Source organism: Erinaceus europaeus, chromosome X (genome assembly GCF_950295315.1).
Source record: "Erinaceus europaeus chromosome X, mEriEur2.1, whole genome shotgun sequence".
Taxonomy (NCBI): domain Eukaryota; kingdom Metazoa; phylum Chordata; class Mammalia; order Eulipotyphla; family Erinaceidae; genus Erinaceus; species Erinaceus europaeus.
In genome coordinates this window covers 115,953,603-115,978,669 of record NC_080185.1, presented here as the reverse complement: position 1 = coordinate 115,978,669, position 25,067 = coordinate 115,953,603, and the positions used below count along the sequence as shown (strand labels likewise).

The window sequence follows — 25,067 nt, the reverse complement described above, 5'->3', positions numbered from 1 at the left end:
ACTTGCAGTTGCTCTTCTGGGGATATATCTGAGGAAACAAACACACACATCCAAAAATAATAATGTATACCTATGTTTATGGCAGCCCAATTTGTTAAAGTTCAAACTTGGAAGCAACCTAGGTGTCCAACAACAGATGAGTGGCTAAGAAAGTTGTGGTATATATACACAAAGGAATACTATTAGCTATTTAAAATGAAGTCACCTTCTCGTCTTAGGTGGCATTAGAAGGAATCATATTAAGTAACATAAACCAGAAAGAGAAGGATGAATATGGGATGATCTCACTCGTGGGCAGAACTAAAGAAACAAAAGTAGAAAGGGGGAAACAAAGTAAAACTCAGAGACTGTATTTCACTAAAGCAAAGAACCCTGGGAAAGGAGGGTATTAAGAGGGACCTTAAGGGACCTGGTGGATGATGGTAGAAAAAGACTTATTCTGGGGATGAGAGTTTTGCAGACATCTGTTATAGTGAGATGAGAAATTGTACCCCTGTGTCAATAACTGTATTGTAAACCATTAAGCCCCCCAATAAAAAAGAAATGTTTGAATTAAACATTTAAATAGTTGACTTTTCACACTTTGACTTTTGTAATTCTGTGAAATTTATATTTATAAATTAATTCCTTAAAATTTAATTCTTTCAAATTCAGATTTAAGTACAATTGACCTTCCAGTGTCTTATCTATACATTATATACTCTATACTTAAAAATTAAGAGTTGACTTATAGAAGTATGTAGATATAGATATGACTCTATTTCTAGCAAACTTGTTAGCACATAAACCTTTCAGATAGGCCAGTCCCAATCATTAAGTGTTTCTATTTTCCTTTGAATTCATCAGATATTAATTGAAATACAGAAAATTTACCACTGACAAGAATATGTAAAATGTTGTGTTTAAATGAAATTATCAAGATCTATGTTGACCAATATTCCTTGTTGTTGAAATTAAAGGGTGTTGGGAGGGATGAATAAAATATACTGCCATTCTTTGGAATACACAATACCTTATAATATAGATTTTCTTCAGAACTATATAGCCAAAAATGCTTTTAAAATTGTTATTAGTTTACAAAATTACAAGATAATAGGAGTACAATTCTACACCATCCCCACCTCCAAAGTTCTGTGTACCCATTCCCTCTATTGGAAGCTGCAGTGGTTCTCCCAAGGCTATAGATATAAGTTGACTGTTACTTCTATCACTGTGTGTGTGTGTGTGTGTGTGTGTGTGTGTGTGTGTGTGTGTGTGTGTGTGTGTGTGTGTGTCTGTCTGTCTGTCTGTCTGTCTCTATCTAATCTGCCCATTTTTTCTATGGTCCTACCTTCTCTTCCTTTCTAAGTCACACCTACATCTATCACTATTCCTGAATCTCTTTCCTTTTTTCCTCTTCTGTCTCTGGGTCCTGATGGAAGTGGGTTTCATCATCTTCCCCTAACATTTCCCCCCCCCTCTGAAAGTATGGGACAAAATTGTTTTGGGTGTGCAGAAAAGCTAAATAATATTAAAGTAAAGCTACTTCTTGTCAAATTAACTTTTACAATTTAGGTAGTCAAATATATGGAAGAACTATAATTTGTGTTTATGGTAGGGTGTGTTTTTTCTAATTGTAAAATGTAGAGTATATTGAATAGTTCGCAATTATTGAAGTATCAAAGTATGATGAATTGATGACTTGAAATTTTAGTATTTTTCTTAATGTTCTAAACTATAATAAATTTATATTTGAAATGCCAGAAAAGTTTCATCACAGTACTTTTATTGCATTTATAAGTGCAGATAAAAATGGTTATAATAATTTTTACAATGTTTGTTAATTTTTAGAATTATTTATTTCTCAGTGGTTGAGAGAGAGAAGAAGAGCATTATTCTGGTACATACAATGCTGGGGACTGAACTCAGGACCTCATGCTTGTAAGTCCAGAATTCTACCACTGTACCACCTCCTGGACCATGTACAGTATTTTTTAAACAATAGTTAGTGGATAGTATCCTTTATTATGTATGTTTAAAATTAGTGATTAATTCCCCTATTCAAGTGACTTTAACAAAGTAATAAGATTACAATTTTTATTTAAGCAAAAATAAGAAAATCATGACTGTTCATCAGAGATAATCACTTGGAGTTTTTCAATATATATATATTGAAGTTTTTTCCATTTTAATATTCTAGCTTGAATTGTAAAACCTTTCTGAGTATAACTTTCAGAAAGTATTTTGAAGGACATTTGATTTTTAAACTAATGATTTATGTATTTATTTTTTCCAGGATTGTACTGTATATGAAACAGAGAATAAAATTCTTCATGTGGTAAGTATATTTAGATTTATTTTCATCTTTAGTAGATAATATTGTACTACTAATTAAATTTAAAACTTTAGTCTAGAAAAAAATGAGTGCAATATATGTCATAAGAAAACTATTAAAGGTCAAATCATAGAAAGTCATATTAATCATAACTATTCTATTTAATAGAAAAATGTTACAATATTTTAAGATTGCAGTATGTAGCAAAGGTGAAATATAACAAAGAAGCTAGAGAAGAGAAAATTATTATTATTATTTACTGTTTAGCTGTAGTTAAAAACAGAGAAGAAATACCAATGATCTTTTTCTTTCTTTTGACAGAACAGAGAGAAATTCAGAGGGGCAGGAAATATATATATATATGAAGGAGAGAGAGAGAGAGAGACTAGCACTGTTTCACTGCTGGTGAGGCTGCCTCCTTCAGGTGGAGACTGTGGGCTTGAACTTAGGTCCTTGCTATTTATGATTTCTCTTAGCTTTGTCTTTTTCATTTAATATATGTATAATATGTTTTTACATTTGTTGGCAGTTTTATATGGATTTATAGCTGTACTAGAGAAATACACATTTATTACTGATTTTCAAATGTAAATAAAGGAAATTAAAACAATTTCCAATAAAGAATGTTCAGGGGGGCAGGATAGATAGCATAATGGTTATACAAGAGACTGTTATGCCTGAGGCTCTGAAGTCCCAGGTTCAGTCCCTCACATTACCATAAGCCAGAGCTGAGCAGTGCTCTGGTGTTTCTGTATCTTTTTCTCTCTGCATCTCTCTCTCAAAATAAGTAAATAAATAAATAAATAATATTTTTTAAGTGTTCAGAGTAATACAAAATTAGGGAATTTTCTTGAGGGAAATTTTGATTATGCCTTGTGATAGATGATAACAGAAAGCAATAATAATTTTAAATAATAAAATTAATATTGTGGGATTATTCATAAATATACGATTAATTAATTAGATTAAGAAAATAAACTTCTTGGGGTTACAATTTGACATTTTATTTAAATATATACCAGAATTTATTATTGATTTCTCAAGCAATTATGTGTTTCTGGACATCTAGGTTGCCCTCCATATAATAAAATTTAATAAATAATTTTTTAATAATTTAATAACTAACTCATTATTGCTATATTGACATTTCATTTCCTTTGTCAAAAGTCATATTCTGAGCTGTTGACCTTTAGACATGAGAAACAGCATAAGTAACTTAGAAAAGGTTTAGTAATTAATGCAATAATTTACTTTTGCAAGTTTTTATTACAGCTAGTGGGAATTTAAAATTTTTAATTATGGTTATGACATCAAACAACTGAGACTTTATGAATTGCACTGTCTTGTTTGGATCAGTTTATATTACTTTTCCCAGAATAGAGGTTTTTTTTTAATAATAAAGTATTGTACCACTTGTTATATAGTGCTGGAATACTCTCTTTAAAACAAAATTTTCTTATTTTGTATAGAAATCTGATCATTGTAAAGAACTGTTACTGATTCCTAATTCTACCACTTTCTACTTAAGTGACCTTAGTCAAGTGATTTAGCTCTTCTGAGACCATTTTCTCAGTATGTAAAGTTGATATATTGACACTTTTCCAGTATGATTGTGATTTGAGGACCCTCTTTCCAGTAATAGTTTTTTATTTTTAATTTTCCTTTTTGTAAACATCAGGAAACTTCAAACCCGAATTTTAGTAAATTAATACAAAATGTTTAATGAGATAAGATAATGACCATAAATGATACATTATTGTTAGTCCAAATACTATCACACCTGGGTTTAGGCTTCACCATATTCATGGGAGAGGAAAAAAGGTTCAGTCTGTGAAAGATGGTAAAGAATAATAAAAAAAAAAAAGTATGTGATTGCTAGTTATAATTTTTAAACTGAGGATTATTACCGTGCTAAGAAGATAATGCAAATATCATTCAATAAATATTACTATTTTGCTGGATATCTATGACCATCCCTAAAATATTTATTGCTAATATTAAATGAAACATTCTAAATGATAATGTTAAGTAAAAACCAAATCCAAAGCAGTATGAGCAGAAGGAATCATCAGTGTTGAGAAAAAAATTGTAGGAATATGTCTTTTGTTTGCTTGGTAAGATAATAGCTTATTTTTGCTTCAAACATCCTTCTAATTTTCCCTACTTAGTTTGCATTGTTTTATCATTAGAATTATACAAGTATATATTTATTCTTTTATATTTATAATCCTGGTGACATTCAGTGGATAATTTTATAGTATAAATAATAAAATAATTAAAAGTGACTTGGACAATTCTCAGCTAAGTTTTCTGTTCATTTTTTTTATTTTTTATTTTTTTATTTAAGAAAGGATTAATTAACAAAACCATAGGGTAGGAGGGGTACAATTCCACACAATTCCCACCACCCAATCTCCATTTCCCACCCCCTCCCCTGATAGCTTTCCCAGTCTCTATCCCTCTGGGAGCATGGACCCAGGGTCATTGTGGGTTGCAGAAGGTAGAAGGTCTGGCTTCTGTAATTGCTTCCCCGCTGAACATGGGCGTTGACTGGTCGGTCCATACTCCCAGTCTGCCTCTCTCTTTCCCTAGTAGGATGGGTCTCTGGGGAAGCTGAGCTCCAGGACACATTGGTGGGGTCTTCAGTCTAGGGAAGCCTGGCCGGCATCCTGATGACATCTGGAACCTGGTGACTGAAAAGAGAGTTAACATACGAAGCCAAACAAATTGTTGAGCAATCATGGACCCAAAGCTTGGAAGAGAGGAGAGAAAGTGTTAGGGGGGTACTCACTGCAAACTCTAGTGCACTTCTGCTTTCAGGCATATATTTTGCAGTAGTTTACGGATACGTGTGAACATATGCTCTCTCTCACAGAAACTGGTGTATATCTAGGTTTTGGGACTTTGTTAGAAAGTGAACCACCTGAGATGAAATTAGAGTATACTATGAAAGGAAAGGTCTCACCCGAGTAATGAAGTTGAAGGGTTGTCATTCCACACGTGAAGTCTCTGGACACAGTCTGAATTGAAGCATGTTGAGGTGGCAATAGTTGTGTTGGTTAGGTTGTGATCGGCAGATGCAATATTATTTGATATGGATTGGGAGAGGCATACGGGAAAGGGGCCCTATCCAAGGGTTCCAGAACTGGGGGAAGTAGAGGCTCCATAGTGGAGATTCTGTTCACTTTTTAACACTGGAAAGAGTTGTTTAGGGCTTAGTATTTGAAAGTAGTAGACTAAAACCCAGAAGACCAAAGAAGGAAGGGGGTTGTTTGGCTGCAGTGGTAAACAAAGACAAGAGATTAAGGTGGAATATAAGAATGAGTGAGAAGAGACTAGATAGCTTGGATTTCCTTGGAATTTATCATTAAATATATTGGAACAGATGGCAGAGTTAGACTATCAAGGACTAAGGAAAATAAGGTAGTTCAGTATGTTGTGTGTCTGAGTGATCACGGGCCAATATCCATAGCATTATATTTTACCACTGTGGACCTGCTATTTAGCCTGTATTTGTTTTAAAAAAAATCAATTACAAATAGTCTAGAGTTCTTTTCAGTTCTGTTCTATATTTTCTTTCTCCAAATTCTACTTTTTACTACAGCTTTGAATCTGTAGAGAACACTTCTGAAGAGCCATTTCAGATTTTGTGCTTTAGCAACTTTCTGTGCTTATCACTGACCTTCTACTCTCATTGGTCAACTTGAAACACTTGTCAGCTTTGACAAACTCATGGAAATCCCAAAGTTCGCATAATCACTGAACTCAGAATGTTCTGAATTCAAATACACTATTTAGTAGAGCCATACCACCGTGAACCTCCTGATCTTGTCTCAAATACACCAGTTACATTAACCAACAGTGTGGCCCTTTGGTATAGCATTTTATACCAGCATTTTACCACCATCATCTTTACAATACAACCAGAAAAATGAATGAAGATAATGAATGCCTATTGTATTATTTTACTATTAAGGTTATATTTTGATTGTATGGTACTTCAAGGCATTCACATGAGTGATCTCTCTTCCTTCTGTCCTCTTTCTTTTCAAGCTATTTTTCTTTTATATATAGGTTTTATCATGAGTTGGTTTATTTGGGCTTTTGAGAATTTTTTTTATTAAAATAAGTTCTCTGTAATTTTTTCCTTTCTTTAAACTTATAAGCATTTTAGCTGAGATTACTGTGCCTTTTTGATACCTAGAATAGAAACAACTAAACTTGCATATAACTAATAGTGCTTAGAGAGGAATTAAAGAGCTCATTAATCTTTTCCCTATCATCTATATCATAGCATTTGTATAAGCATAGCTTTCTTTTCCTAATTAGCCCAAACCTTGGAGATAATGTTATATTATTATCCATAATAAAATAAACATGATTATATTGATATTTTAACTTTAGAAAATTTTTTGAAAAGAGTATCACTCTAATGACTTCATAGAAATAATTTTATGGGGGAGTCGGGCTGTAGCGCAGCGGGTTAAGTGCAGGTGGCGCAAAGCATAAGGACCGGCATAAGGATCCCGGTTCGAACTCCAGCTCCCCACCTGCAGGGGAGTCGCTTCACAGGCGGTGAAGCAGGTCTGCAGGTGTCTGTCTTTCTCTCCTCCTCTCTGTCTTCCCCTCCTCTCTCCATTTCTCTCTGTCCTATCCAACAACGACGACAACAACAATAATAACTACAACAATAAAAAAAAACAAGGGCAACAAAAGGGAATAAAAAATAAATAAAATTAAAATTAAATTAAATTAAATTAAAAAAAAAAGAAATAATTTTATGGGAGTCGGGCGGTGGCTCAGTGGGTTAAGCGCACGTGGCGCAAAGCGCAGGGACCTGCGTAAGGATCCCGGTTGAGCCCCCAGCTCCCCACCTGCAGGGGAGTCGCTTCACGGGCAGTGAAGCAGGTCTGCAGGTGTCTATCTTTCTCTCCCCTCTCTCTCTGTCTTCCCCTCCTCTCTCCATTTCTCTCTGTCCTATCCAACAACAAAGCAATGTCAACAATGGCAATAATAACCGCAACGAGGCTGCAACAACTAGGGCAACAAAAAGGGGGAAAAAATGGCCTCCAGGAGCGGTGGATTCATGGTGCAGGCACCGAGCCCAGCAATAACCCTGGAGGAAAAAAAAAAGAAATAATTTTATATTGATCTTCAAAATATTTCTGATGCTGTGAAAGGCAAATTTCTTTACTATAGCTGGCTTCGAAAAATTGTTGTCTTAGTCCATTGCAAACTAATTTTTAACCAATTTTTAATTTTTTTTAACTTAAGAAAGTAGACATTAACAAAACCATAGAATAAGAGGGGTACAATTCCACACAATTCCCATAACCCAATCTCCATATCCCATCCCATCCCCTGATAGCCTTCCCATTCTCTATCTCTCTGGGAGTATGGATCCAGGGTCGTTGAGGGTTGCAGAGGGTGGAAGATCTGGCTTCTGTACTTGCTTCCCCACTGACCATGGGCGTTGACTGGTCGATCCATACTCCCAGTCTGTGTCTCTCTTTCCCTAGTAGGGTGGGGCTCTGAGGAAGCATAGCTCCAGTACACATTGATGGGGTCGTCTGTCCAGGGAAGTCTGGTCAGCATCTCGCTGGCATCCAGAACCTGGTGGCTGAAAAGAGAATTAACGTACAAAGGCAAACAAATTGTTGAACAATCATAAACTAGGGGAAAAATATATACCTGAAAGCAGAAGTACACAAGAGCATGCAGGGAATATCCCCCAACACTTCATCTGCACTATTCCAGTCTTTAGGTCCATGATTGTTCAATAATTTTTAATTTTTTTACTTTATGTTTGAAATTTTTTGTTCTAAAATATGCATTCTGTTCTAACATATACATTGTGTTTGAACATATAATTATGGTTAATAACATTAAAACATGAGTTTGCATAATCATTTTTATAGATGAAAAACATTTGCATACTTTAATTTTTGTCACTTTACTGGGGGAAATAATGATTTATAAGACAGTCATCACATATGTATAATTTCTTATTTCCCAGTGATAGGTGTATGCACCCCATACCCTGCACCAGCTGACATTTTCCTCTGTCATATCATATTTGATCCTTCTATCTTGGCCCTCTTCAAACTGCATTTGTTGTTACCTAAAGAAACATACTAACACTATTACTGAAATAGCTTTTGATTTTTTCAGTGTTGTATTCGATTATCTTCAGATTCTGAAACATTGGAGGCTAATTGCCTTTTAAATTATTTTAACTGCAAATTAGCTTCTCCATACCCAGTCAGTGTTCAGTGTAGGAAAGAAGAAAACTGGCATAATGTGATGATAGTAGAAAATGCTTCTTTCTTGGTATGAAAAGAAAGCACACATATATATTAAAGAGAATGTTGTCATCCGGAAATAATTAAAATAGTCTTTTTTAAAGCTTTATGAGTTGCTTAGACAATATATAAGTTAGTATACTTATTAGGGTATATTTGATGAGCACATTATATATTATAATATACTTCCATGTATACACGAACTTTGGGCATATGATTCTTATACTCAGAGTATTTGTTTCTGTAGGGAAGCTAATTAGGACAGAATAGTGTCATAGGAGGGAAAAAAAAAAACACCACACCAATTTGAGAGTTAAAAAAAAAATGGCATCCTGACCCTATTCTGGCATTATCTGTGAACAGGCTACATTAGTTGCTACTAAGTTGGGGAGTGGAATAACTGCAGTTTCTAAGGTCTAAATGCCATGGTTCTTTAGTGACTAAATCACAACATCAGTAGAAAACAGTATGGACACATAAAGTGATAAATCAAAGGACTGGTTTCATCGTTTTGAGACAGTAATTTTTGTGAATACAGACACTATAGATTTTGTCAACTGCACTTATAGTCATTGCAAATGTAAATGTGATTTCAACAAGATGAGTCAGTCTGGAGACAGAAATCACAGTAACTTAAACAAGGGGCGTTTAATCTAAGTTAATGAACTGTTAGAGAGATGCAACTATTCACATGAAAGGGGAGCTCTAAAGCCCTGCTAGGAATGAGATGTGTGACTGGAAGAGAAGCCAGAGAAGAAACTGCAAATGGACACTTTTCCCCAGGCTCAGGGTCAAATGTAATTGGAGCAGGTAAGTTACAGCTTCACTGGGTTGCCAAGCCAGAACTTGTCCACAGTTGCCAGTCAATCAGAAAACAACCATCCAGTGATGTAGTGGAAAGACTCAGAAAAACTGGGATGCTACTTTGATCTTAAGGCCAAGAGGACGGCTGGATGGTGATCACTGAGCCTGAGCTGAGATTATGAGACCACTGTGTGATCTGGGCACTACAGAATGTCCTCACATACATGCTTCACTGATGGACCCTGCAGCCAGAGCAACAGAAAGGGAAATGCCTAGGCTTCTCCACCCCACAATGTCTCTTCAACAGTTTTATTTATTTACTTATTTTTTGCTTGCCTCCAGGTTTGTCACTGGGGCTCAGTCCACCACTCCCAGTGGCCATTTTCCCCCCTCTTTCTTCTATTTTTATTCGATAGGACAGAGAGAAATTGAGAGGGGAGGGAGAGATAGAAAGGAAGAGAAAAAGATTGGTGCGTGTACACTTGCTTCACCACTCATAAAGCATCCCCACTGCAGGTGGGGAGCGGGGGCTGGAACTCAGGTCCTTGTGCATAGTAGTGCTCTGTGCACTTAATGTGGTGTGCCACCACCTGATCCCCTCTTTTCAACACTTTGTACTTACAAAAAAATGACTTTATGCGCACTATAAAGCTGAAATGCTTGAACAGTTCTATCCACTGTCCCAGAACAAGCAGTGAAGGGTGAATCTGGAGCTGAGAGTGGATAAATTCATAACTAGCACAGTGTGATTAGTGTTTTTCTCCATGAAGCCACACAAGAACAACTTAAATTTTCTCTTCTATAAGTAAAGACATTGCTCACAGGTCTCTTCTACTTTGTTCTCTTCCTGTAAACTGTGTATAGTGTCAGAATTTTTCCAGAAGCTCAAACAATTATATTGAACTGCTTCATGTTTGGTATTTTATTCTAAAGTAAAATACAGTCATCTTTCCTAATAAACTACAGTTTAGTTGAGTCACTAATACATGTAGATATTTGTTATTCTTGAACCTTGAAAGTAGCATACCCTCTACAAGCTTACCTAGCTCTGTGTCCTGACTGTAACAAGCAGGCAAAGAGAATAGATATTTCCCCACATCTTGGCCTGATTTCCAAATGACTATTTCCCTGCCAGAAATTATAGGAGAGATGGAGCCTCTTATCTCAACGTAAATACAGACCAAGATGTTTCAGGGAAGTAACTGGAAGTGTCTTGGACTGGTTTCTTCCTTCCTCCTCCTCTTCTCTTCACTACAGTTCACTTCTCTTTTCCATTCTTTCTTTTTATTGGAGGGATTAATGGTTTATAGTAAACAGTAAATACAGTTGTTGGTACATGTGTAAATTTTCTCAGTTTTCTGCAGGGCACTCTAACCCCCCACCTAGTTTCTCCTTCACCATCATGCACCAGGACATGAAAGTCCCTCCCTCACCTCCATAGTCTTTTACTTTGGGGCAGTACACCAAACCCAGTCCAAGTTCTGTTTTGTTGTTCTGCTCTGTTCTTTTTTCTTAACTTCTTTTTGTCTATGACATTAAGTCAGAAAAAATAGAAAGGAAAGAAAGAAATCAGTACTATTCATTATAGCAGCAAAAACAATAGAATACATAGGAACAAACCTAACAATAGAAGTGAAGGATTTGTATACTGGAAACTATGAATCACTATTCAAGGAAATAGAAAAAGATACAAAGAAGTGGAAGGATATTTCATATTCATGGATTGGAAGAATTAACATCATCAAAATGAATAGTCTACCCAGAGTCAGCTATAAATTTAATGTAATCCCCATCAAAGTCATGGCAAAAAATAAAATAAAAGAATAGAACAAAAGCCTCAAACATTTATCTGGAAGCAGAAAATACCTAAAATCACCAAAACAATCCTGAGAATAAGGAAAGGAAAAAAAAAAAAAACAGGACTGGAGGCATCACGCTCCCAGATCTCAAACTATATTGTAGGGCTGTTGTAATCAGTCTGGTTTCTTGCTCTTCAAAGCAGGCGCATCTTTGGAAACAATACTCTGTTACTGATAAGTTCTATTATTGTTCTAGATGATATTTTTTTCAAGTGTCATTGCTTTTGTCATTAAGAACATAAAGGTAACATGCTTAATGCCAGTGATGGTCAAGAACAAAGTCAAATAAATGCATAACCAGAAACGTGGTCCCAAGTTGTGAAATCCGTGAGTGTTGTATTTAGCTTTTGAATCATGTAACAAGTAACATACTTGTGGATTGTCAAATGAATAAACAAATGAATGGCTTAATGAGCAGTGGTATAATCTGATGTGTTTATTTATCATCATTTAGTATTTAAAACTTAAAGGAATAGGAGAATTTTCTAACTTTTGTTAAGTGATATTCACATCACTTTATTGGCAACTACAGTTGCTTACTCAAGCATAATTGACATTCTTATTGTTTTCTATATGAATATAAATTGCAATTTGAAATCAAAGTTTTATTATAGTCTGTCAGTTTTATATGTTTAAAATTGTTTTCCTTTAATTATCATAAAAAATAAATTCTTCCTGCTCTGAGAAATTTGTATATAACATAAAATTTTTAATAACTGATTTAAATTATTTTTGTGAATTTCACTCTGCCAAAGACCTAAATGTCTTGATATGGGACCATTTTATTAAGAAGTACAAAATTACTATCTCAGGAGTGATTAGACAAGTATTGAGATACTAAAAAATTCTGAGGGAGTCGGGCGGTAGCTCAGCAGGTTAAGCACACATGGTGCAAAGCGAAGAACCAGCGGAGGGATCCTGGTTAGATCGCCAGCTCCCCAGCTGCAGGGGAGTCACTTCACAGGCAGTGTCTCTCTTTCCCCCTCTCTGTCTTCTCTGTCTTCTCCTCCTCTCTCCATTTCTCTCTGTCCAAGCCAATTGTCCGACATCAATAATAATATCAATAATAATAACTACAATAAAAAACAACAAAGGCAACTAAAGGAAATAAATAAATGTTAAAAAAAATTAAAATTCTGCGGTGTAAGGATCCCGGTTCGAGCTCCCGGCTCCCCACCTGCAGGGGAGTCGCTTCACGGGCGGTGGAGCAGGTCTGCAGGTGTCTATCTTTCTCTCCCTCTCTCTGTCTTCCCCTTCTCTCTCCATTTCTTTCTGTCCTATCCAACAATGAACGACATCAACAATGGCAATAATGATAACCACAGTGAGGCTGCAACAACAGGGGCAACAAAAGGGGGAAAAATGGCCTCCAGGAGCAGTGGATTCATGGTGCAGTCACAGAGCCCAGCAATAACCCTGGAGGAAAAAAAAATTCTGAATGTGGTTTATATCATTTAGAATTCTCATTACTTAATATTACAGTAAATACATACTATTTTGTGAAAACAAAGTATTTGTTGTTCACCAAATACAAGGCAGATGTCATCCTGAACTGGTACAGAGTTGCATTGTTTACAGTAATGAATTATATTAATATGCAAGCCAAACAATATAATAAAACATGATCTGTTCCCTAAACTATTTTAATTAGAATATTATTTTAGGAATAACTACTTAATTAATATTCACTATAAAAATAAATCATTCATTACGGTTTTCTCTACTATTGATAATAAATCTGAATTGTTTATCCTGTGCTTAAGTTGAAATTTTATAATATTCTCCATCTTAAATGTGTGTACACCTGTTTGTTTCCTCAGTTTTTGTCTTATACTCTTGTCCCTTGTAGATATATATATATATATATATATATATATGAAAATAGAAATTTTCTTCTATAAGATTTCCTAGCTTTATGAGTATGTATGCTTTCTATGTCGAATTAATTTCTGATTTTAATGTAAATATAGGTTTATTCACTCTAGGAATAAGTGAGTAACATTCTACTTACTTAGGAAAACATAAAAATATGTAGCTTAGTCATACTTGTGTATGCACTGAGAATAACATAAGACTCTTATCCTTGATCTTTTCATGATTGCTTGTATTTACAATACTTTCTGTGTTGCCTTTTATGAATTATAATACCTAAAACTTATTAATCTAAAAAGTACATGACAAATTAAGTGATAGTGAAAGAATATTATTTGTTATTGGTTAATATTAATGTAAGGTCACTACTTTTTTAAGCCTTTACATTGAATAAAATGTTTTTTTTAATTTTTTTTAATTTTTTAATATTTATTTTATTTATTTATTCCCTTTTGTTGCTCTTGTTGTTTTATTGTTAGTTATTATTGTTGTTGTCGTTGTTGGATAGGACAGAGAGAAATGGAGAGAGGAGGGGAAGACAGAGAGGAGGAGAGAAAGCTAGACACCTGCAGACCTGCTTCACCGCCTGTGAAGCGACTCCCCTGCAGGTGGGGAGCCGGGGTTCGAACCGGGATCCTTATGCCGGTCCTTGTGCTTTGCGCCACCTGCGCTTAACCCGCTGCGCTACAGCCCGACTCCCTGAATAAAATGTTTTTATAGCTATTGTAAAAAGCATTGTTTTATAGTAAACGTGATGTGTTCAGATATTTTGTTTTCTTTAGAACTGTTAAATTTGGGAGAGCTAACCATATACATGTATACAAATATATAAATACAGTATGCTTATACAGAAGAATATGAAATTCAGTATTTCCTGAGAATATATTTTATTATACTAATTCATATTAATATGTTATTATGTTTATACTTACTGCATTGCTTTTATTATATATAGGGTTGCTTTTCTTTTGAAAGGTTCTTATCTTAAATCTTAGCTAGCCTGTCAACTGCAGTTTTCTAATCCTTTATCACCATCTTGGGTTGCTTGTAACAGAGATAGGTCATATATAGTACACTATCATTTTATCTTCCATTTAGTTTTATCAAAACTATATATTATTTACTAAGCTTTAATTTTAGGTTTACTTTCTCCCATACTCCCCCCTTTTTGATAGAGACAGACAGAAATTGAAATGGAGAGTGATATAGAGAAAAAAAAGAGAAAAACACACCTACAGCAGTGCTTCAACACTCTTGAAATTTCCCCACCTGCAGATGGGGACTAGGAACTTGAACAAGGGTCCCTAAGTATAGTAAGGTGTATACTCGATGGGGTATGCCACTGTCTGCCCGCTTCCTTCTTTGCTTGTTTCTTTGCTTTTTATAATTAAAGGTAAATAGAATTTATAATCTTTTGTGTATATATATATATATATATTGCAAAAGTATCAGAAGAATTTCCTTTATACAAGTGGTTACCAGATATCTTTTAGTAAGAAGAAAATTGCTTTTTGCTTCTAAAGTTGCTTAAAAATATTCCTGAAGAGCAGTGTGTCTCATAGTCTCAGATCTACTACTCTATCTAAACTACATACTAAATTTTCAAAACACTGGCAGATTAGCACTCAGTATCTTATTATATCATATAGCTTAAAAGTACAATAAAGCATCCATCTGATACAGACATAAATCTTAAGAAGTACAAAATGAAATGGATCAAAAACAGAAGTTAAGATTTAAGGATTCCAGTAATATCTCTTATTCAAGTCATTGGGTCGGGGAGACAGCATAATGGTTATGAAAAAAGACTTTCATGAAAGCCTGAGGTACCAGAGTCCCTAATGCAATTCCCCACACAACTATAAGACATAGGAAACGAAGGAAGGAAGGAAGGAAGGAAGGAAGGAAGGAAGGAAGGAAGGAAGGAAGGAAGGAAGGAAGGAAGGAAGGAGAAAGAAAGAAAAAGGAATGAAAGAAAGAAAGAAAAAGAAAGAAAGAAAAGAAAAGAAAAGAAAGAGAGAAAGGGAGGGGAGGGAAGGAAAGAGGTAGGGAGAGGAAAGGAAATAATTCCGTCCACCAAGGCAATGACTTTGATGCACTTATTTAGGCTTGTTTTCTTGTCACCAGAATGGGCTATGGTAATACCTATGTCAGTAAATTCTAATATGAACAAAATGATACAATGAATATCATATGTATCTATACATAGTAGGTCCTACAAAGTACTGATGTTATCTTATAATGATTAGTTTATTGTTCTTGCTATATTATAGTAAGTTTTCTTTGTCTAAAATATACTGTTAGGTAGAATTAGGTTTTTTTTTTTTTTTTTTTTTTTTTTTTGCCTCCAGGGTTATTGCTGGGGCTCGGTGCCTGCACTACAAATCCACTGCTCCTAGAGGCCATTTTCCCCTTTTTTTTTGCCCTTGTTATTTATCATCATTCTTGTTATTACTGTTGTTGTTATTGATGTCATTGTTGTTGGACAGGACAGAGAGAAATGGAGAGAGGAGGGATAGAGAAAGATAGACACCTGCAGACCTGCCTCACTGCCTGTGAAGCGACCCCCCTGCAGGTGGGGAGCCGGGGGCTCAAACCAGGATTCTTTTTTTTTCTTTTTTATATTTATTTATTTTCCTTTTGTTGTCCTTTTTTTTTAGAATTTATTTATTTATTTTTATTTAAGAAAATATTAATTAACAAAACCATAGGGTAGGAATGGTACAACTCTACACAATTTCCACCACCCAATCTCCATATCCCACCCCCTCCCATGATAGCTTTCCCATTCTCCATCCCTCTGTGAGCATGAACCCAGGGTCATTGTGGGTTGCAGAAGGTAGAAGGTCTGGCTTCTGTAATTGCTTCCCCGCTGAACATGAGCATTGACTGGTCGGTCCATACTCCCAGTCTGCCTCTCTCTTTCCCTAATAGGGTGTGTCTCTGGGGAAGCTGAGCTCCAGGACACATTGGTGGGGTCTTCAATCCAGGGAAGCCTGGCCGGCATCCTGATGGCATCTGGAAACTGGTGACTGAAAAGAGAGTTAACATACGAAGCCAAACAAATTGTTCAGCAATCATGGACCCAAAGCTTAGAATAGTGGAGAGGAAGTGTTAGGGAGGTACTCACTGCAAACTCTAGTGTACTTCTGCTTTCAGGTATATATTTTGCAGTAGTTTATAGATACTTGTGAAGATATGCTCTCTCTCACAGAAACAGGTGTATATCTAGGTTTTGGGACTTTATTAGAAAGTGAACGACCTGAGATGGAATTAGAGTATACTATGAAAGGAAAGGTCTCACCCGAGTAATGAAGCCGAAGGGTTGTCATTCCACACGTGAAGTCTCTGGACACAGTCTGAAGTGAGGCATGTTGAGGTGGCAATCGTTGCATTGGTTAGGTTATGATCGGCGGATGCAATATTATTTGATATGGATTGGGAGAGGCATACGGGAAACTGGGCACTATCCAATGGTTCCAGGACTGGGGGAAGTAAGGGCTCTATAATGGAGATGTGAGGTTCCTGCTGTCTTAGGGTTCAAAAAGACAATCGATAGTTTATGTTATCATCACATTATTTGGTAATTGGGTTAACTTTGAAAAGTCCTTTTGTTAGGGTTTGCTGTACAGTACCCAGTATCTTGTATATACTGCTATATACAAGATATATAGATGCTATTGGATGCTTCTGATCTACTTGGTCTAGGCTTTTGGGAGAGTCCACATATCAAATACACAGCCTATATATTAAAAAGATTCAGTTAGTGTTTTGTAAAACTTTGAGACATACAATTGATTTTCCCCCTCTCAAATTAATTAACTAGTGATTTATATGTCTACATTTTTCTAGAAGTGTACATAAACACCATTCCCACCACCAAAAGACTATGACTCATCCCTCCCACCCACTCCCACCCCCCACTGGCCCAGGAAGCTGTATGTCTACCCCTCACCACAGGGTTTTTACTTTGGTGCCCTACTTACAATTTGGTCAGGTCCTGCTTTTAGTTTCCCTTTCAGATCTTCTTCCTCAACTTCTGTTGATGAGTGGGATCATCTCATACTCACCTTTATCTTTCTGACTTAGCTCACTTAACATAATTCCTTCTATCTCTGTCCAAGATGGGTCAGAGAAGGTGGGTTCATTATTCTTGATAGCTGAATAGTATTCCATTGTGTATATATACCACAGCTTTCTCAGCCACTCATCTGTTGTTGGGCACCTGGGTTGCTTCCAGGTTTTAGCTATTATGAATTGTGCTGCTATGAACATAGGAGTACACACCTCTTTTTGGTTGGGTGTTATGGATTCCTTGGGGTATAACCCCAGGAGAGGAATTACTGGATCATATGGAAGGTCCATGTCTAGCCTTCTGAGAGTTTTCCAGACTGCTCTCCACAGAGGCTGGACCAATTTACATTCCCACCAGCAATGTAAAAGGGTTCCTCTGTCCCCACAACCTCTCCAGCATTTGTTGCTGCTGTCCTTTTTGATGTATGCCATTCTTACAGGAGTGAGGTGGTATCTTAGTGTTGCCTTAATTTGAATTTCTCTGACAATCAGCGACCTAGAGCAGTTTTTCATATGTTTGTTAGCCTTTTGGATCTCCTCTGAGGTGAATGTTTTGTTCATATCCTCTGCCCATTTTTGGATGGGGTCACTTGCTTTTTTAGTGCTAAGTTTGCTGAGCTCTTTATATATTTTGGTGATTAGTTTCTTGTCTGATGTCTGGCATGTGAAGATCTTCTCCCATTCTGTGAGGGGTCTCTTTGTTTGTTTAATAGTTTCTTTGGATGTGCAGAAGCTATTCAATTTGATGTAGTCCCATTGGTTTGTATCTGCTTTAGTCTTCCTTGCAATTGGGTTTGATTCATCAAACATGTCCTTGAGGTGCATGTGGGAAAGTGTTTTACCAATGTTTTCCTCTAAGTATTTGTTTGTTTCTGGTCTGACATCTAGGTGTTTGATCCATTTGGAGTTGATTTTTGTTTCTGATGAGATAAAGTGGTTCAATTTCATTCTTCTGCATGTTACAACCCAGTTTTCCCAGCACCATTTATTGAAGAGAGCCTCCTTTTTCCATGTAATCCTTTGGGCCCCCTTATCAAAGATTAGATGTCCATAGGTGTGGGGATTTATTTCTGGGCTTTCAATTCTGTTCCACTGGTCTGTGTGCCTATTTTTGTTCCAGTACCATGCTGTTTTGATGATGATGGCTTTATAATATAGTTTAAGGTCTGGGAGTGTGATGCCTCCATTTCTGTTTCTTTTCCTCAAGATGGTTTTGGCAATTCTAGGTGTTTTCAGGTTCCAGATAAATGATTGTAGTGTTTGTTCTATTCTCTTAAAGAAGCTTGGTGGAACTTTGATGGGTATTGCATTAAATTTGTATATGGCTCTGGGGAAAATATTCATTTTGATGATATTTATTCTTCCAATCTATGAGTATGGGATATCTTTCCATTTCTTGGTATCAGTTTCTATTTCCTTGAGTAGCGACTCATAGTTTTCAGCATACAAGTCTTTCACTTCTTTGGTCAACTTTATTCCTAGGTATTTGATTGATTTTGCTGAAACAGTAAATGGGAGTGATTTCTGGATATCTTCTTCTTCAGATTTAGTGTTTGCATAAAGAAATGCCACTGATTTTTGTATATTGATTTTGTAGCCTGATACCTTGCTATATTGCCCAATAATTTTCTGCTGGATTCTTTAGGTTTTTCTATGTATACTATCATATCATCTGCAAATAGTGAGAGCTTGACTTCTTCCCTTCCAATCTGTATTCCTTTGATTTCTTTCTCTTGCCTGATTGCTATGGCAATAACTTCCAATACTATGTTGAAGAGTAACGGTGACAGTGGACAGCCCTGTCTAGTCCCCGATCTGAGGGGGAATGCTTTCAGCTTCTGTCCATTGAGTATGATCTTGGCTGTAGGTTTGCTACTTGGTGTTTAATATGTGATTGTATGGCTATAAGCTTTCCTCTCAGTACTGCTTTAGCTGTGTCCCAAGTATTTTGATAGGTTGTCTCTTCATTTTCATTCGTTTCCAGGAACATTTGAATTTCCTGCTTGAGTGAGTCTCTGACCTAGTGGTTCTTAAGGAGTATGTTGTTTAGTTTCCAAATTCTGTGACTTTTAATAATTTTCTGTTTGTTGTTAAATGTTAGTTTTACTCCACTGTGGTCTGAGAAGATACTCGGGATGATTTCAATGCTCTTGAATTTATTGATACTGTCTTTGTGGCTTAACATGTGGTCTATCCTTGAGTATGTGTTATGTGGATTTGAAAAGAATCTGTATTCCAGTTTTTGGGGGTGAAGGACTGAAAATGTCCAAGAGGTCTACTCTGTCAATCTCTTCATTCAATTCTCTTGTATCTTTATTGGTTCTCTGCTTTGTTGATCTGTCTAATTGTGAGAGTGGGGTATTGAAATCTCCCACTATTATTGTATTACTATTGATGTATTTTTGAAATTCTTTCAGTAGGAGCTTAATGTATTTATATGGTCCCTCATTGGGTGCATAGATGTTAATAATTGTTAAGTCTTCTTGGCTGATTCATCCTCTAATCATTATGTAATGTCCTTGCCTATCTTTTATTACTTTATTTAATTTAAAATCTATCGTGTCTGAGATGAGAATGGCTGTTCCTGCCCTTTTTTGTGGTCTGTTAGCCTGTATGATAGTTTTCCATCCTTTCACTTTAAGTCTGTGTTTATCTTGTTGTGACAGATGGGATTCTTGCAAGCAGCATATGGTTGGGTTATGTTTTCTGATCATCCCCCCATCCTGTGCCTTTTGATGGGTTAGTTTAAGCCATTGACATTTATTGATATTATGGATTTAATGTATTATAGTGCCATTGTTCAAAAAAATTTTTTTTGTTTGCTCTGATATATTTCAAGTATTACAGTGATGTTCTTGTTTATTAGAGGTCTTTTAGAACCTCTTTCAGGGCCAGCTTGGTGATGATTGCCTCCTTTAACTGTTGTTTGTCTAAGAAGGTTTTCATCCCTCCATCTAGTTTGAATGAAAGTCTAGCAGGATATATTATCCTTGGTTGAAACCCTTTTTCATTCAGGGCTCAATAGATATCTTGCTATTCCCTTCTGGCTTTTAGAGTTTGAGTGGAGAAGTCTGCAGATAATCTTACGGGTTTTCCCTTGTATGTGACTTTTTGTTTCTCTCTTGCAGCCTTTGGGATCCTTTCTTTATCCTTAATTCTTCTCATTGTGACTATGATGTGTCTTGGTGTCTTCAGGTCTGGGTTGATTCTGTTTGGTACTCTCTGGGCCTCTTGAATCTTGCTGTCCTTTCTGTTATTCAGGTGTGGGAAGTTTTCTTCTCTTATTTCCTCTAGAATGTTGCCTTCTCCTTCCTCTCTTTCTTCCTCTGGCAGGCCAATTATATGAATGTTACTTCTTTTGAGATCATCCCATATGTCTCTGTTGTTGTTTTCAGTGTCTCTCAGTCTCTTTTTAAGCTCTTTCACCTCTTTCTTAGTTTTCTCTAACTCATCCTCTGTCTGACTAATTCTGTTTTCTGCTTCTGTTAGTCTGCTTTCCCTTGCCTCAGCTTCTTTATTCATTACAGCTATTTCAGCTTTCATTTCTCTAATTGCCTCAAGATAATCAGTATTTTCCTTGGGGGTCTCAACTGCTGTTTCCCTAATACTGCCATTCCTTTCCTCCAGTGTTGTTTTCATTTCTGTGATTAAAAATTTTATTATTGCTTGCATACTTTTCTTATCTATGGTTTCTTCTGGCTGATTTGTAGTTTCTTCTGGACTCCTGTCTTCATTCATTGGAGTAGTAGTTTTATTTGTTTTTGATCTACCCTTTTTTTGATTTATGTGTTTCTTTTTTTTTTTATATGCTCTGTTATTCCTCAGTTGTTGTGTGTTGAGTACAAGCAACACTGTACTAAATACCTTTATGACAATTGCACTCCCAACCTCAGGAATTACAGTAGCAACTGAAGCACGTATTGAAGCAGTTTAATCACTGCCAGTTAGCCAAACAATTTCTCCAGTCCGTGAAAAAATAGTAACTAAATCCCAGAGAATTAGAAAGAGAAAAGAAAGAAGGGATAACAAGAATAGACAGTTATGCAAATCTACTATCCACTGTATATTCTAGGGGTAACAAGAGGGGAAAGGGAACTAGAGCAGAGATACACACATAGAGAGTCCACTCTGAGTCAGATTTCTTCCCCAAAATAATTCACAGAAAGTCAAAGAAGATGGAAGGAAGAAATGTATGACAAGATAAAAAAAAAAGAAAGAAGGTACAAGAGAGAGAAAAGGGAAAAGATAAGAAAAAGAGCTGTAATTAAAGAGCAGTGAAAGGAAAGGGTTTTTTTATTACTTTATTTTTAATTTAATTTAATTTTTTTGATTAGCTAGGAGGGGGAGGGAGGGGAGAGTCTATAGAGGAGGTAGGATTAAGGAGACAAGTTCCTCCCACAATAGATAAGATGCCTACTACCCTAGCACTGAAATACATGCTACGAGTTAATTCTGATCAACCTAAAGGGGGGGAAGATATATGCCTTTATATAATATTAATAGTAAAATAGAGCAGGGTAAAATAAAATAAAATAAAAACCCTGTCCCAGATACCTCAAACCTTGTGATCAGAGGCAGCTTATTGTTAAGAATGAGGAAAAAAAAACCTCAGGACTAAATAAGGATAGCTGAAATAGACAGTTATGCAAATCTACTATCCACTGTATATTCTAGGGGTGGCTAAAGGAGGAAGAGAAGTTGAGCAGAGACACTCACAGTGAGAGTCCACACTGAGTCAGAATTCTTCCCCAAAATAATTCCCAAATGTGTATCAGTGAATTCAAAAAAGCACACTGTTTGGTGCTAGGGGGGCTGGGGGCTGTGGCTTTGGAAGCTGTAGGATTAAGGAAGAAAGGATGACAAGAATGAGAAAAAGAAAAAAAAAGAAAGAGAGAGAGAGAGAAAGGAAAAAAGATAAGAAAAAGAACAGTCATAAAAGCAGTGAAAGGAAAGGATTTTTTTTAATTTATTTATTTTTAATTATTTAATTAGCTATGTGGGGTGAGGTGGGTGGGGCTGGCTACTTAGAAAGAAAAAAGGCCAGAGGTTTCAGAAGGGTATAGACTTAGAATGAATGATACTCCCTGGTGGGACAGGAATTTGGTAAAGAAAGAGGCTCCTAGCAGGGGAGCCTGCTAGGAGCTGGTCCCCAGGGACTGGTTATGGGTGGGGCAGAGGGGGAAGAGGTATGCTTAAAAATAAAAGGAAAAAAAATTTTCCCCTTTTTTCCTACTCTAATTCTTAACCCAAATTAAGTTATAGTCACCTCCTTGGTGTTACCACTAGGATCCCTTATTGACTGGCCTACTAAAGGCAGAAAATCCTACCGTTTCCAGGAGATGTGGTCAGAGCTCAAGCCACTAGCAGCTTCTCAGTCCGCCATCTTCCGGGAACCCCCCAAACCAGGATTCTTATGCTGGTCCTTGCGCTTTGCCCCATGTGTACTTAACCCGCTGTGCTACCGCCCGACTCCCGGAATTAGATAGTTTTTAATTGATAGAGTAATATCCCACGATTTCACAAACTGAACAAATTTCCTTTTTTTTTTTTTTTCCTCCAGGGTTATTGCTGGGCTTGGTGCCTGCACCATGAATCCACCGCTCCTGGAGGCCATTTTTTTCCCTTTTTTGTTGCCCTAGTTGTTGCAGTCTGGTTGCGGTTATTATTGCCATTGTTGACGTTGCTTTGTTGTTGGATAGGACAGAGAGAAATGGAGAGAGGAGGGGAAGACAGAGAGAGAGGGGAGAGAAAGATAGACACCTGCAGACCTGCTTCACCGCCCGTGAAGCAACTCCCCTGCAGGTGGGGAGCCGGGGGCTTGAACCGGGATACTTACGCCGGTCCCTGTGCTTAGCGCCACGTGCGCTTAAACAAATTTACTTTTTATGAGCATGTATTCAATAACTTTTCTGGAACTTTACTGTACTACTCTTAATGTGGATTCCTGCAGTGGTTTGATGTATGATTCAGTAATGAGTATGAAATTAGCATATAAAGCCAGGCTATTTTATACTCCTTCTAATTAGCTTATTTAGTCAAGTGCCAGATGCTGTAATTTAAAGGTTCTAGTACATTATCTCTATAATAGGCATCAAGGTTCTAGTGGGGTTTCTTTTCTAAGACTACTTATCTTAATAGTTTTGCTGGTAAAGTCGATGTTTCACTCATGTTTTGTATTCCCAGCATAGCAGGCATTTGGCAAGCAAAATCATTCAAGAAGAGGAATGTTAGAAAAAATTATTTACAGCTTAATATAGTGGATTTAATTGGTATTTTCTTTTTATTTTTATGTGTTTCTTTTTTAACTGTCTAGTATTTCTGCCTTTTTTCCTTCTATCCTATTCTCAGAACTTCCAGTGCCTAAATAGGAAAACTTATACAGCTCATTACCAGTGTGTTACATGAGGTGGAATGTTGAACCAACCTGAATTTGAACCATTTATAAGCACCTATTACCATCTTATTTACTTAAACACAGGACTCTTGAAATAAACTACAATTTGTCGAAACCAATAGGAGAAGGAAAGCAGTAGTTAAAAGATGTAAATCTGCCCCAAAGTATTTCTTTATCTTCTTGCCAAACAGCAACAATTTTGAACTGTAGCCAGATTCTATATATTGTGTTGTTATTTTGTCCTTTCTCCCATGTCTGCTGACAAATTTTTATTGGGGAGGAATGAAAACAACTCACAGAGATTGGGGTTTCAAGAGGAGCTTCTTAAAATGTGAAATCCAGTGCAAAATGATGCTTGTTCCAAAACAATTAAGAAATCCAAGATAGCTAACAGTAGTACCTAATACTAAGTGCAAGCCCTTGCATGACTATAAGGTCATATAACCATGAAGTTAGTCCTGTAGGATGCCTCAACTGGGGCTAAGGGGTTGTCTTCCTGTTGAGAGTTAGCCTAGAAGCTCTTTAGGGTAAATATACCCATTGTATCTGAGAGCATTTAGACTTGAGTATCAGAGAAACTAAAGAAATGTAGCCCTCACAATCTGATGAGTGGTCATTGTGAGATGATTAGCAAGGCCATGGAATTAATAATAATGAAATAATTCATCTCTTGAGTAAAGTTGAACTTTTGAGGGTAGAGAAAGCCATAGGAGAGAATAAGCCTTTTTCTAGTTTCTTCTTTGGATGGGAACCACATTAGCCTTTTTTTCCCCTACATTTATCTGACTTACCATGTAATTCATAGTAAGTAATTTTATTACCCCATTTTCTACAGGAGAAAGCTGAACCTCAAAGATGTAAAATAACTCGATCATAGTCATATAGCAGGTAACTGGCAGTCTCATAATTGCCTGCATCTGTCTTCATATAAAGCCCTAGTTCCTTCCATGGGTATTAGTAATATGCCAACTAATGTGTATCTTTAGATACTTATAATCAAAATTCAACTGCAGTTTTGAGAATCATGCAAAAAATAGAAAAAGAAGAAGAAGAATCTGAGCCCAGCACTGAGGCCACAGACCAAGTAGAGAGTACAGTAAGTATTGATAATAAAGAAAACCTTCAAACTTCATTGTCCTGACCAGCCAGTGGGATCTGTTCTACAGTAGAATAGATACAATGATCACGGAACAAATGTAACCTGGTAGTGGTGGATAGAAGATAACACAGTGATTACTGGAAAATAGCTTCTAGGATAGTAAAGGAAAAACAGATAAATAGAAAGCACAAATGTCTCAAATTATGGACACCAGTACCAAGTCTGAAACATCTATGGGCGAGCATATTTTAGCATAGTACATTCTGTTTTATTCACTTATGCTCTACTTTTTTCATGAATTTACTATGTCCACATCTTAACCATACAATTAGAATTAAACATATATTTT

General features: G+C 36.3%; 1 protein-coding gene across 6 annotated transcripts in view; it reads left to right on the top strand.

Annotated features, from left to right (window-relative positions):
- The window catches only part of CNKSR2 (connector enhancer of kinase suppressor of Ras 2), a 299,057-nt gene that overhangs the window by 110,492 nt on the left and 163,498 nt on the right, over nt 1–25,067 (top strand). For all 6 annotated transcript variants that reach the window (XM_060182888.1, XM_016195185.2, XM_007538945.3 and 3 more), the window contains exon 5: nt 2,276–2,317. In XM_060182888.1, coding sequence (XP_060038871.1) covers nt 2,276–2,317 — 42 coding nt within the window. The remainder of the gene's footprint in view (nt 1–2,275; nt 2,318–25,067) is intronic.